The sequence below is a fragment of the Dipodomys ordii genome, unplaced genomic scaffold (genome assembly GCF_000151885.1).
Source record: "Dipodomys ordii isolate 6190 unplaced genomic scaffold, Dord_2.0 Scaffold70, whole genome shotgun sequence".
Lineage (NCBI taxonomy): Eukaryota > Metazoa > Chordata > Mammalia > Rodentia > Heteromyidae > Dipodomys > Dipodomys ordii.
Genome location: NW_012267286.1, coordinates 10,708,495 through 10,723,671, shown reverse-complemented (window position 1 = coordinate 10,723,671; position 15,177 = coordinate 10,708,495). Strand labels below are relative to the sequence as shown.

The 15,177-nt window shown below is 36.4% G+C and overlaps 1 protein-coding gene across 1 annotated transcript in view; it reads left to right on the top strand.

Annotated features, from left to right (window-relative positions):
* The window catches only part of Bank1 (B-cell scaffold protein with ankyrin repeats 1), a 189,440-nt gene that overhangs the window by 21,347 nt on the left and 152,916 nt on the right, over positions 1–15,177 (top strand). The window contains exon 3 of the mRNA XM_013023789.1: positions 13,354–13,505. Coding sequence (XP_012879243.1) covers positions 13,354–13,505 — 152 coding nt within the window. The remainder of the gene's footprint in view (positions 1–13,353; positions 13,506–15,177) is intronic.

Below are 15,177 nucleotides of genomic sequence, written 5' to 3'. Positions count from 1 at the left end.
TGTCTCTGGCTTACAGGAAGACCTCTCTGCTCAGGCTCCCACTGGCACCGGTGCTCTGGGTATTGGGTTTCTTGCTTCCCTGAACTACCAGAATTGTAATTTACATGAGAGCAAAGTATGGGCTTCAACTGCTCCCAGAACAGCATGAATGGGTGCTGACTTCCTGTTTGGGCCTCTGTGAAACTTTCTTTCTCTTTAAACTCATTCTTGCGTGTGACCCAATGTATTTCTTACCAGGTCAGGTTTGATATGAAACAGCTAGTGCCGAGTTGGTGTTATCTTCCTACAATAGCTTATGAGATACTTTAAAACTGAGAAAGAAATTGTGATCATGGACTTGAAATTAGAACTTTTGACTAATCAAAGTCACAGGTTACCATCGAGACAGGTCTTTTATGAGTCTTTAAGCCAATGACAATACTGTTTTCACTCTTTGTTTTATCTTCATAGGCTTTATTTTCATGATCTTAGTCCACTTCTGAAAGAAAACACCTACAAAAAAGGTTTAGAGATTGGATAGTGTAGAATTTGTAGCCATTTGTTTTGAAAGGAATGGTTAGTAAGTTTGTATGCCAGTGTCAGGGCTTGAACCCCAGGCTTCACTCAGCATTTTGCTTGCTAATAAATGATATTCTACCACCTCAGCCACTCCTCCAGACTAGCTTTTTCGTGGGTTAACTGGAGATGGAGCTCATGGACTTTTGTACCTGGGCTGACTTCAAACTGCTGTCTTCTGGATCTCAGTCTTCTGAGATGGAGGCTAAGACAATAGGTGTGAGGTACTGTGGTTCGCTGCTGAAAAAAAAAGTTCTTAGCTGATTCTAAACTGCTGCAAGTAACAATGAGTTTAAAAAATTCCAATGAGCCTGGCACCAGTGGCTCAAGTCTGTAATCCTAGCTACTCAGGAGGCTGAGATCTGAGCATCACGGTTCAAAGCCAGCCCGGGCAGGAAAGTCCATGAGATTCTTATCTCCAATAAACCACTAGAAATCTGGAAGTGGTGCTGTGGCTCAAGCGGTGGAGCGCTTGCCTTGAGCTGAAGAGTGTAAGGATAGTGCCCAAGCCCAGAGTTCAAGCCCCATGACTAACCAAAAAGAAAAAAAAATCCGATGAAAAAAGATTCTCCTTGTGTTCATGTGAGAAAATGATTGCTTATAAACAGTGAAATGTAAGCACTTCATAATGACCATGTTTTACTTTCCCCCCTACACTTGTGAGTTAACAAAGATAATAAGTAGGCTCATTTTATTGCAGAAAAGTTGTAATTTAATTAGTTTTCATATTTTGTTGACAAACATGGCACTGCCTTAGGTAAGCTGAGTTCAGATGCATGTCAAAAATAGATTAATTTTTCAGTAGTAAGACTTAAAGTGTAAGAAGACTTCCTGATTTATGTGTGTAATAACAGCAAGTTAAGAATAATTTCAGCATGGCACATTAATTAAATTGCAACCATCGTATTAGGGTTCCACTGCAAATTACCATCTTGAGTTACCTTGTGGCAGATCTTATTCTACATAATCTTCTATGTCTCAATGAAAATACTCTGGGACAGGGTGTGCACTAACTCCCTTATTCTGTACACTGACTCTTGATCTGTTGTGTCTGGGAGAAAATTGTGGCATAAAATCTAAGGCTTACAATTGGCTTCATGCATGATCTTTCTTCTAACATTCTGTCTTCTGAGTTATGAAAGGTTAGAGTAGGAGATGCCATATTAGAAAATGGAAGTATAACCATGCTAGCATGGCAGCTACTTTTATAAATGCCTAGATTGTTAATAGAATAAATGAATGACAACAGTGAGTCCCTTTCAAGTATCATTAAATCTCCAGTCAATGGCAGTGAGCAGAAGGTGAATATACTTCACAAAACTAACATACAATAAATGATTTTTTTCCAGCCACTTGAAACATTGATTAGAACATTTCTAGTCACTTCAATTATTCCATAATTGTTTACCAGATCAGAAGGAAAACTTTGAGCATTGTCTAATCATGTCATTTTCAAACATAGGATAATTAAAAATTATACTAGAAAGGCTCAATCATTTTTTCTCATTTGCATACTAAATTACCCAATCTTTGGAGACTATGACAACATAAACAAATATCATACTCAACAAAATATTTTATTGTGAAAATAGCTCTACCTTTGGATGATTCAACTATAGATGTACTTTCTTTGTATAATTTTTTTGGGTTATTCCACTTCTACTTTCCTTTTTTTTTTTTTTTGCTAATACTCTACTATATCTACATATATAGGTTCTTTCCCAATCATCTTTTAGTAGGCATCCAGACTGACTCCAAGAGGAAAGAACTGGTTTCAAAGCTCTTCAGTGAGAATAAGAGATAAGCAGACAAATGCTTTAGATGATCACTCTGGTGTTGTGACGCTAAGATAGTGGTTACCATGGGGGATGGTGAGATGCTACAATGGCATAGGACAGACATGGACAAGGTCTGTCAGAATTAAGAAATTAAAACCAAGACTGATCATGAAGAACACATTTTTAAAGATGCTAGTATGATAAGAAAACACAAATAGGTCACAGATACAAATTGGATATGCAGGGTTGAAAGACAAAGAAAGAGGATCTCTTTCATTCCTACCTTTGACCCTTTTTTGTTGTTGGATATCACTATTGTAGTCAAGATTGCTTTGGAACTCATATATAGCCCAGGCTGGGCTAGAACATGTGGCCCTGAGTACATGCAACACTATATATATATATATATATATATATATATATATATATATATATATGCACACACACACATCAATAGATTGATGCATGCTGGTCACAATAGCTACTTATGAGGTTATAACATCAGGAGTATCAGTTCCAGGCCAGTCTGGGCAAATAAGTCTGCAAGTCTATGACTCAAGCTGGTGATGGTGGTACATGCCTGTTATCCTCAGTAAAATGGGAAGCCTAAATAAGTGGATCATATTTCATAGTATATGTGTGTTGAGGGGACAGTTGTTTGTTGTATTCTCCATTACTTTTGTACCATAATTCAACTGTTCTATCTCAGTTTGTTGCAAAATTGTATTAATCCCATGAACCCCACCAATCAGTATTTTAATCCTCCACCAATCAGTATTTTAATCCTCCCTGAGACTTCATAGTGTTTATTTCTATATTCTGATTGACTAAATCATTGTTTCTTCACGCCTTGGCCCCATAACACTATTTATGAGTTCTATGTTGTCATTAAAGGCATCAATACTCCTCTTATTGGTCCAGGAATAGCCCAGAGTTCTTCTCTTCTCCTAATTCAATTAACTTATTTTCTTTAGAAAGGCATCTATATTTTCCGTCTATTAACCTAGGTCTTCATCTGTCCTTTCGGTTTACCACGAGAATCTCTCAGATGATGGCCAGTGTCTTTCCTATCTTCTCTAAAACACACGTGAGGTTAAGAAGGTCTATATCTGCCCACAGAACAAAATGAAAATACCTAAAGCAGAAGATAAGACCTCTCAGAATCAAATATTATATGAAAGACTTTTTATATTAGCAGTAGGATTCAAAGCCCTTACATTGATTGTTCACTAATTTAGATAATAATTAACCAGTTCTAACCATAAAAGTATAATGATGACTTAGTATATGTAGGACAAAGGCCAATAGAGTTGTTTTTATACTTGTGGAATTTATTAAAGTTTGAAAAATTATTAGCTGCCAACCTTAACATTCAAGGATTGAATATCTGCTTTTCTTTTTCTTTCTCTCAGAAACTAATAGTTCATTATAACTTCAGAATTCCAATTAAAATGATGGATTGTTTGAAAAGTGTAGCACTCAGAAAGTTTGAATTATGAATGTGAGTTCAGGTATGTGATACTTTTCACAAGGGCTTTATTTTGTCCCCCAAGACCTTCTCTGGTTTGCATAATTTAATAAAATAGACCAAATTAGTTTTGAAACCATAAACACTACGATTTCAAGTCTGACCTTCAATTTATGGCACAAAATTTCAACTTCTTTTGAAGAACTTTTTTTTCCATATGTGTCTTCTAAAATGTATGTTTCCTTATTTTTGTTTTATTTTGTTCCATTTTACACATGCCATGGGGTGAAGAGAGAATTATTCTTGCACAACGGAGAATGCAATCCAAACACCAAAATCCTTAGTAGAAATTTATTGGTCCCCAGGCATAGGAATAGGATTCTGATTTGTTTATTGCGGATAAAATAAAAATGAGGGTTTTTTTTTAAACAGCACGGGCAATAGTGTTCTCTACATTACTCTAGGTAACTTCTCTCCACATTAGAATTGTGAACTCAAATTTCACTCACTTCCATGTTCATGGAACTCAGGATCCTTATGCTTTCAAGCACTTTTTAGCTAGCTTCAACTTGATCATTGCTATTTGAAAATCCTCCCTCCTCTGAGATGAGTTTCTCTTTATCTTTGTCCAAGGCCTGGTTTTCCTCTCTTCATGTCTGAATTTCTCATGGAGGAATAGAGACCCACTACATTCATAGCACCATCTTTGGGCTCTTCTGGTATTGGAAGGAAGAAATGGGGCCAGGCATCCCTTGGTAGCTACAGGAGTCTGTTCCAGGATCCCTAAGGTTATAGAACCTGAGGATGCCAATATTCCTCATAAAAATGCCATAGCACTTTGCATATGACCTTCAGACATCCTTCTATATATTTCGTGTGTGTATACGTGTGTGTGCATGTGCGCGCACGCATGTGTGTGTGTGTGTGCGCATAGGACAGCTTGAACTGCCCATTAGCGCTGCCCTAAGCATTGCCCATTAGCGTTTTGCTCAAAGCTGGTGCTTTACTACTTGAGCCATGGCTCCACTTCTGGCTTTCTGCTGGTTATTTGGAGATAAAAATCTTCTAGTCTTGTGTGCCTAGGTGGTTCCAAACTTGGACCCTCACATCTCACCCTCCTGAGCAGCTAGAATTATAGGTGTGAGCCACTGGTGTCCATGTCGGACATACATTTTTAATCTTGAATTGTCAGGAGCTTTTTCAAATTACTTTTATTGGGACCTCAATATTCCTACATATAGGGAAAACTGATAATTTTTTTAAAAACTCTCATTAACAAATTGCATAACATCAGAGAAGACATTAAATGTTTTCCCAGGAACAGCACTCACTCATTTTTAATGATTATGCTTTTTTAAAAAACTATTCCTTGGAATTGAAATGTTGAGAGAGATGAATTTCAATATTAATCCTCATAAACTCATCTGTACTTGTAATTTTTTTACTGTTAATAGTATCCTAATGCTATAAAATGTATATGTAGGGATACAAGTAGTGTTCATGTGTCTCTTTAATGGCTATCCATATGAGGAAGCTTAACTTACTTAGCATTTCTTTTTTACTCAAGTACTTTGGCAGGAATTCAACTTGACTAACATTATGGAAATGGAGAGGATCTATTTTTCAACTCTCCTTGTATATCAGCTGATTCCCTAACAAATGCTCTTTCATTCCTTTCCCTCATCTAGAAACTTCTTAAGCAAGAGGATTTTTCTCAGCCATTGCTCCATCAATCCTAATGACTAACACACCAGACAAAGTAATTTTTCAACTTTCCAAGTTCTTTAAAACTTGGTGGCAGTTGGACTATGAGCAAGAGTAGCTCATGTGTAGTATGTTTTCATTTCCTACTCTTCCAAAGGAAAAACAAGTCATAGAGTTGCATTTTGTCTACCTTTCCTCTAAGTAGATGGAGAACTATGTAATTTCTAATATTTATGTATTTACTTTAAGTGCTGGTCCCGGGGCTTGAACTCAGGGTTTGGGGCTTTCCCTGAGTTTTTGTGCTCTACCAGTTTGAGCCACAGTTCCATTTCTGGCTTTTTGGTAGCTAATTGTTGGTAAGAGTCTCACAGACTCTCCTGCATGGGCTGGCTTCCTACTGGGATCCCCGGAACTCACTCTCCTGAGTAGCTGGGTTTACAGGGATGAGCCACTGACATCTGGCTCTAATATTTCACTTTATAATATATTTATCTCATCAAAGAGGACTCCAACTTTCAATAATAGACAATTGTCGAGCCCCAAATGCAATGTATGAAGGCTTTTTATGTCTTTCTAGTTACAAAACATAACACATTCTTATGTTTTAACAACTATTTGAATTCAGAGAATATGGAAGAAGTAGGAAGAATGTCAACCAGCAGAACAATAACTAGAGGCAATCAGTGTTGATAGTTGGCAGATTTCCTTCCACAGAGAAATCCTTATGATGTAGAATATAAGTTCTATGGCAGTTGAGAGCAGTTGCCAAATATGTGTATAGAATCATCTCAAAGCACAAGAATGATTTATGTTAGAGGAAAAAGCAAAGCAGAGATGGCAAATATGATACTATATTTCAACAAAATATGGCAGCGATTTTTGTAACATTTAAAATACATCTGAAATGATAGGCCAGGATGTCAAAATTTGCCTTTGGCTCAGGAGTAGCATATCAACAACTGTTCTATGAGAAAATGAAAATCTCAACCAAATCAACACTGCCTTCTAATAAAAGATTTCAGTTTGGAACACACAGTTCAAAATAATGAAACAAAACATCAACATATGGACGCAGAGACTCATATGGTAATATAACCTTAATTATATGGGTCTGCACAATGCACTAATGTAGGGAAAAATAAAATTTTTTTGTTTCAGAGATGAGCTATAGACAGATAAACTATTTTGAAAAATAGAAGTCATAAAGTTATATGAAGATTTGTTTAAAAAATCTTGTGGCTGAGCACTGGTGGCTCACGCCTTTAATCCTAGCTACTCAGGAGGTTGAGATCTGAAGATTGCAGTTCAAAACCAGTCCAGGCAGAAAAGTCCATGAGACTTGTATCTCCAGTTAACCACCAGAAAACCAGAAGTAACACTGTGGCTCAAATGGTAGAGTGCTTGCTTGCCTTGAGCTGAAGAGCTGAAGGACAGCACCGGGCTTCAGAGTTCAAGCCCCATGACCTACAAAAAAGAAAAAAGAAAAAAAAATCTTGTAATTAGAGACTGGAGTAAAAAGTGTTCTGAAATAATCTTCTCAAACATCTTTATTTGACAGATGGTAGAACCAAGACCCTCCCCCCAAGATGTATTACATTATTGTTTAATTAAAAAATAACTTCAAGTAGTTGTACAAAGGGTTCTAATTCAACATGTCATTTAATGAGTACAATGTTTCTTGATCATTCTCCCTCATCTCTCCTAAACCTACGCATTTACTCAAGTTACCTATTTCCATTTTCATATTTGCAAATCGAATATGGTGACTGTGTATATTCACAGGGCCCATGGTCCAGAAGAGGGGAGGAGTATAGGAAAATCCACTTGATTCTGAAGACCAACTTCTTTGCCAACTTTAGTTCTCAAATGTCACTAGTACTTACCCAAGAGAGTAGGGTAGTTCTCTTCCATTGTTTGTACATGATTGCAATATTCTTTTATTCTCAGATTTTGAAAAACTTATTTTTCCGCACTCATTAGTGAATTTCAGTGATCCAACCACTGTTAGAAGAACTTGAGATCATTTTTATTGATAGCAATTCCATATTTGTCATTATAAAAAGTCACTTTCTCTAGCAGTGAGAGTCACTCCCTCCAACAACTTATAAACCAATCCCCTCTGGGGATTCTTTGTAAAATAAAGCATTCTGGTGAGATAATTCAGCACTCAACAAGACCTGATAAACATAGTCACTTCCATATAAACTGTCATTTATATGTAAATTAGCAATCTTAACTAGAGCATCCACTTAATGTCAAATAGGGTATAATCTTGTGCTACAGCAATAATGGATGCCTTAGACATTTTCTCTGGAGGTTTGGGCCATATGTTGTTTTTAACAGCTCTGAAATGTTTGTGCCTTTGATTCCATTGGATTGTTCTTGTGATAAATGGATTGTTGAATGCATGGTTAGAACCGAGGCTTCAGAGCCATGTAGTGTAGTCATCAACTTTCTCTGAACTCTGCCTCACTGGGTCTCCTGATTCCAGAGATCACCTGGAACAAGCTGGGCACCAGTGGCTCATGCCTGTCATCCTAGCTACTCAGGAGGCTGAGATCTGAGGACTGGTGTTCGAGGCTAGCCCAGGCAGAAAAGTCCCCCTGAGACTCAGCACCCAGGCCCTGAATTCAAGCCCCACAACCGGCAAACAACAACAAACAAACAAAAAACACCTGGAACACAGCAAACATTTGTTCAAAAGACAAATGGATTAATCTGCATAACAAGGATATTATTTATTACCTACTTCACAGAGTTGCTAGACTTTTAAGTGCACTAATCCATAGGAATCAACAAGAATAGTATTTGGCATATAATAAATGTTTAATAATTATTAGCTGTACTTAGTATTCCTGATGATATTTGTGTATAAATCATGATTATTGCCTACTTAATTTTTTTTCCTTTTTAGATGATGAATTGGTTATGTATGAGTAAATAATATCATCAATTGAAGACTCATTGAATTCACCTAATCTACTGATCATCATAGCTTAGTCTAGTCTAATATCTTACATTAGCCTATAGTTGGGCCTTATAAAGCCTAATTTATAATACAGTCATGAATATACATGTATCCAAAACACAGTGTATTTAAAAGATGTTAAGTGGTCCTGTGGCTGACTGTGACTTGTGGTGAGCTGGGACTTTCTGCCCTGCCCAGCATCCAAGAGACTATAGCATGGAATATGGCTAGCCAGGGAAAAGATCAAAATTCAAAATAGTCTTTGATTGAATGTGTATTACTATCGTATTATTAAAAAATTGAGAAATCTTAAATTGAAAATCCTAAATTAAGGATCATCCATACTCAAAAGAATCCAAGGAAGAACTTATTTATCTCCCACAAGGCTTATTGTTCTTAAACTTTTCTCAAAGAGACTTGCGTGTTTTTTTGTTTTGTTTTGTTTTCTTGCTGTTGCTGTTCTTGTTGTTAGCAGTAGGTAACTTTCTTCTAGAATGAAGCACTTTTCTCTGCCTGCACCCAAATCATTTGTAATCAAAACTTGTGTTTCCTTGTGAACCATTGTTAGATTTTAAGTTATTGGACAGGAAGAATATTGTTTCTTCTTTCCAGATAAAACCACTAAAATGTCACCCAAGTAAGATTCTCCTTTTTAATACTCACCTAGTTTGTCAACTATCAAAAACTCTAACCCTACTTTAATGTGGATTTAATCGATTGTCAAACAATAAACATAAAATACAGATGGAAAAAAGCAGGGTATAGTAAAAAGGCTCTGTTTTAGAAAGCAAAAAGGAAACTTTCAAAGCTCAATGTGTCACAGTTTCCTTTAATTCATAAATTTTATTTTCTGTTACTTTGCAATTTAATAATATTTTGCTGTTTCTATTAGGGTTTACAGTGTAATTGGTTGGTTAAAAAACTGGCACAAAATTTTCTTGTCTTAGGAAACCTTTTAGATTTTCCTACTATATTCAGTTTAAATTGGATGAGTACATATTCTTTCCAATAGTAGCATTTGGAATTGCTTAGATCACTTTGCCATAATAGAGTTGAGTTAGTGTGGTTTGTTTCACCTGTTGTCCACACACAATGGTTTCTGGACTGTTTTTGTGTTGTAACCCACAAAGCTCAATCTTTGTAATGCAGACTAGCTGTGGCAAGTCAGCAGTGTCAGAACTGGGAAGATGGAGGTATGTCCCTCTCCCCATCTTTAACTACTGACTGCTCACGGAGAACACAGATAGGGAAGTAACCTGCATGTGTGAAGTCCAACACTCACCTAAAGCGCATACCCTTCTCTATTTCCCTCTCCTATGTCATTTTCCTGCTACTTCCTCATAGTAACCTATTTCTAGGACTAGGATAGTTATTATACTTTGGACCTGGAATGCCCATAGGGATTCATGCTTTTTTTTTAAATGATTACATTATAAGTTTTCATTTGTATGTTGCAGAGGGCAATTGACACATGTATTTAGTCTATAGTCTCATCCATGCCTACACTTGAATAACTATGCATGTTACTCTGCAAAATAAGTAAATTTTCATTGTAGAAAAATTAGAATGTATGTTATCTATTCCATATCATCAGGTACTATTAATATTCTATACATATTTCACAAATTATCCATAATTCAGAAGCTGAAATGATGTTCTTAAAAGCTGGTGAATATGTGGTAGCACACTCTTATTCATTCAAGAATACAGCCTGAATTTCTACCATAGAGTTGTGTGCATGCATACTTATTAAAGCAGGAACTCATTGAATTGACAGCTTTTTAACTAGAATTTTTTTTCACTTATGAATTTGTTCCTTATTGTTAAATATTCTCTGATGGAACTTTTATTAGCAGATTCTTTATTTGTTCCTTTATTGCTGAGATTGCTTCCAATTTTCTGTGTTATAAATGGTGCTTCACTAAACATTCATACATTTTGTACAACCATTATTATGTCCCCAGGGTAAATAAAATAGCTTTTTCAAACCTAATATTACAGACAAATTAGCAGAAAATCTTCAATACTGCTATAGTGGAATGACTTACTCCTCTTTAAGGAATACTAAACAGAATCAATTGCTTAATTCTTTCGTCGGTCCACAAAATGATGAAGTCACTTTTGTATGGGCTTTTGCTCTGGACTCATTTATGCGAATAAATGGAAAAGAGAAGAGAGTCAGAGCCAGGCCGAGACATAGACGGAATGAGGCTGGTCATGAGAGAGTTTTGAATTGTTAGAGACACAGAAGCTGATTTTCACTTCTTTTCAAACAAGACAAGTTCTGGGAGACATATGGAACTCCAAAATCCTTTTTTGCTTTAATTCTTCAACTTTTTTTTAAACATAGAAACATATTTTTTGGAGAACAGTATAAAAAGATACTGCAGAAAGCTCTGTCAAGCAAACATCCCCTATTATTCTGTTTTCTAATAGGCTTATCTATATGAAATTGGAAATTTCCTTGTTTGGATGAACCCCAACCAACCTGCCTAGCTATATTACTTTTGATTCTTCTTCTTCCTTCTCTCGCTATATGGCGGGTTAGACAAGGACACATGGACATATCTACAGTTGTTGGACTATTTGGATCTTTGTTTGTTTGCTGCAATGAAGATAATTCACACAGTGGAACCCAATGGAATGTCTCAGCAAAAGAGTATTAGAAAATACTTTAGGATTTTAGCTTGGGGTTCTGTGATTTGAAGGAGGGTTCAAGAGAAACAAGGACTCACTCTATATTGTTTGTTGTCAGTAAGTGTTGCAAAGAGCTGGATGGGTGTTCTTTTGCTCTATCTGTATAAAAATTGCACATTTAAGAAGGAAGAGATTCCCTTAGTGCTGGTGGCCCTCAGTTCCTGATACTCATAAGCTAGGCTTTCAAAGCCAGCTTATATAAGCCTTTAGAACTAGAGGTGTATGGTTCTCTAAAGCTTTCAAGACTAGAGATTTATTGCTCTAGGTGCCCAAGCAAAAGTAGTTCATTGAGGCTTTTATACTAATAGTGAGTCAGTCTCCTTATATAGCTATAAGAGGGCCACTGTACCCCTTTGTTCAAGTTGAAATTCTTTTTTATTTTTGGTCCGGTTGTGGGGCCTGAACTCTGGCCTGGGAGCTGTCCCTCAGCTCTTCAGCTCAAGGCCACAGTGCCACTTCCAGCTTTTTTCTTTTTGCTTATGTGGTGCTGAGGAACCAAACCCACCCTGGGTTTGCCCCCAGGCATGCAAGGCAAGCGCTCTACCACTGAGCCACCTTCCCAGCCCTCAAGTTGTAATTCTACCATGGCTTCCAGTTCCACCAATCATAGGCCTCACATAAGTAACAATTGCAGGTCTTGCACAAACACAGCTACATTTCTGTCAATCATAAGCTTTTTGCTGGGTCTCTAGAGGGGATTCTCTTCTTCTGCCTGACCTAATTGAGGTCTACTATTTCAAGGTTTGAACAGCCAGCTATTGGCACCTGTGGAGCTGCTGCAGGTAAGGTCATCTGGGGACTGTGTATGTGTGTGGTTTAGGCAGGAGTAGTTGTGACTGGAACAAGGCTTCTTGAAGCAAAGTTGGCCACAGAAGCTTGACACTGTAATAGTGTTCCTTGTAGCTGGAATATTGGGTTGTGCTTTGTAAAGGTGTTGATGGTCCGTAAGGTAGCAACAGTTTCTCTTTATAGGTACAAGGATGGCTCCTGGTCTTACATCTTACCAGGCCAGTTTCTAATTGTCCTAGTCCATTTCTTATACTATAATTCTGTTATTTGGGGATTTGAGGGATACTTGTAGGTAGCTTAAGAAATTGTGATTGTGATTTTCTTAGTGCTTTGTTTTGGTTTTGTGTTGTGACAGTGGAGTTAGAACACAAAGCCTCTCACCCATTACTTAGGTACTCTACTATTTGAGCTATACCCCCAGCTCTTTTTTTATTCTAGATACCTTTCAGATAGAGTCTCTTGTTTTTACATGGTACTGGCCACAAACCAAGATCCTCAATCTTTGCATCCCTTGTCATTGAGATTAAAGTTGTGTGCCACCATGCTCAATCCTTGTTCTGCCAACCCAGATTTCACCCACATTGTTTTTGTTCCCTAATGTAACACTTCGGGTTTTCAGACATTGAATAATTAAAATGTGTTCATTACCTTGTACATTTTTTTGGAGGTAACGATGCTCTATAGGAAATGTACTCATTACCTTACTCATGTAACTGTAACCCCTCTCTATTTTTTTTACCATAAAAAACATTAAAAAAATTACCTAGTACATTTTTAATAGAGGAAAACATTTTACTGGCTAAATGCTAAAATACTAAATGCCAAACAACACAACCAGATACTCTATAGTTATATCCCAGTAATACTATGACAAATGAATCCAACTTATTTCATATAGAATACTGTTATAGAATACATTAGCATTTTTATAAACAATTCAAATAGTATTTCTATGGCATTTAATGACAGTTCCACAGTTATGTTTTCAAAAACTTGAAATATATGTAAAAGGTAACAATTGCTCTAACTTAATTATTTAGATTTATACTAAAATAACTTTTCTTTATAATCACCCTGGCTTAGAAAAAAACATTGTTTTATTCTATACAGACTTATTGTTTCATAAATGATGACTGGAGTAGTTTGAAAACATTTAAGTCACAGCAGAACTTTTTTATATAATTGTTGTAGTTGAGTTATCAATGTTACAATACTAGTTAAACTGAAACCTTATTTGAATTACTAAATTTTAATCACCAACATGTGCTCACTTATTCCAGCTGTCCTACACTTAGTTCATATTGTTCCATTTGTACTCAAATCTATCGATTATAAGTAGCCTTTATAATTGTAGAGGAAATAATGCGTTCTATCCTGTATTTGCATTTTTCTAGAATCCGAAGGCTACCTTGAGGTCAACACTCAAGCACACCTAAGAGTGCAACATTCTGGGGAAAACCATGAGAGAAAGGAAAGGAAAGATTCAGAGGCTTCAACAAGTACCGGTCCTCTGGCACTGGTGCTTCCTGATGAAATCCCATGTGAGGTTGGTATTGACAGCCTGTTGTCTAAGTTGCCATGCTGTTCTAGTATTAAAACATCTTAAAGCATGCCTAGAACTTGGTATATTTTGCTTATGGCTTTGTCTCCAGGATCTAGATCAATACTTGGCAATTAATAGGCATTTAGTCCATAATTATTGACTAACTGAATATTGAAAATGATATAAAAGATTAAGCTTATCAAATATTATTTGACACTTTTCAAACCAGATATCATATATCATATATGTATCTATACAGCTATATCTGTATATTTTATACACATGCTGTATATCTCTATATAATATCGGTTTTGAAAGGTATCATTTGACATTTTGTTATTTGACATTTTACAAAACAGATAGTATATACATGCTACATTAAGCTACCTAAAAGAAAGTTAACTTCATATTAAATAGATTAAGAATTTTCTTTTTTTTCCAAAAGGGAAATATATCACTGAAGAGAACTTTTAAAAATACTTATTTTCATGTCTACCAATTTTTCAATTGTAAGCATATATGGAAGATTGACATCATTAGGGTAGAAACATCCTAAGAATTAGAGACCTTGCCCTTCAGGGAATAAGAGTAAAGTTTGGAAGATTTCTTTCTAAAGTGACCATACAAAAACATATCATTCTTGACATCTCTTCCTCCTAAACCTTCATTGTAATGACCCAGTAAAATAATCGGCTGGTAGAGCTTGACCTGACTTTGGCTGGGTAATCTTCTGACAAACAAAAAGATGCTGAGCATTTATCAGCACAGCCCTGGACTGGAAACAGCCAGAGGTATAGTAGCCTGATGGCAGATACATGAAGGCGTTCATCTTAGAAGCAGGTGTGTGCATTTGACGCTAGCTGATGGATGTGGGTGCTCTGGCCATGTGGTGAATGAAGCTGCACATTCTCTGGAGTTGGGCAAAGTTTAATTTCCTCATCTCCACTGGATCCACATGTCAGAGCAGAAGCATTTCTAAAGTAAGCAACGTGGCTTCCAGGGTGAGAAGCACACACACTAATTAAACATACCCTCAGAAACCCCAAGAGCTTGAATTACACAGTGGGAGGAAAGGGACACGGATGATCAGACAAAGAAAAGGCATGACATATTTAAAAGCCTGGGGACTTAAGGGAGAAGAGGAACCAAAGCTGGTGGCATCGATGGAGTCAGAAATAAGGTGAGAAACAGAAAAGAAATATACTAAAATAAATGGGAACTGCTCTTCAGTAGTTGAAATCAAAGCAGAGGGAAAAAAAATAATAACTCTGAAACTAAAAATAGCTCCTAGGGGTTATGCAATAAGTCTAAATAGCTGCTTTAAAAAGACTCCATGACAGTAAAATTTGAGTACTATAAAACCCTTCACACAAAGAAATCAAGGCCCCAAAATGAGGGCTCTCTGTCCTTTATCTTATGTAAATGGCTACATAATGATATGGATATAATTCTTTAAGGCTTCCTAAAGTTAAATGATTTCAGTATTAAATCTCATTTGGGTATCACGCTTTAAAAAAAATTCCTAAAAGTTGAAAGAGCCTACAGATTTAAAAAAAAAAAATCGTATCCTTTGAACGCAAGGTAGATATTTCAGGCAAAATCTTGCTCTCTCAGTAATTTGATCTTAGTACATATCTGAAGCCATATGATTGCCAAACAGCACAGAAAAGAGCAT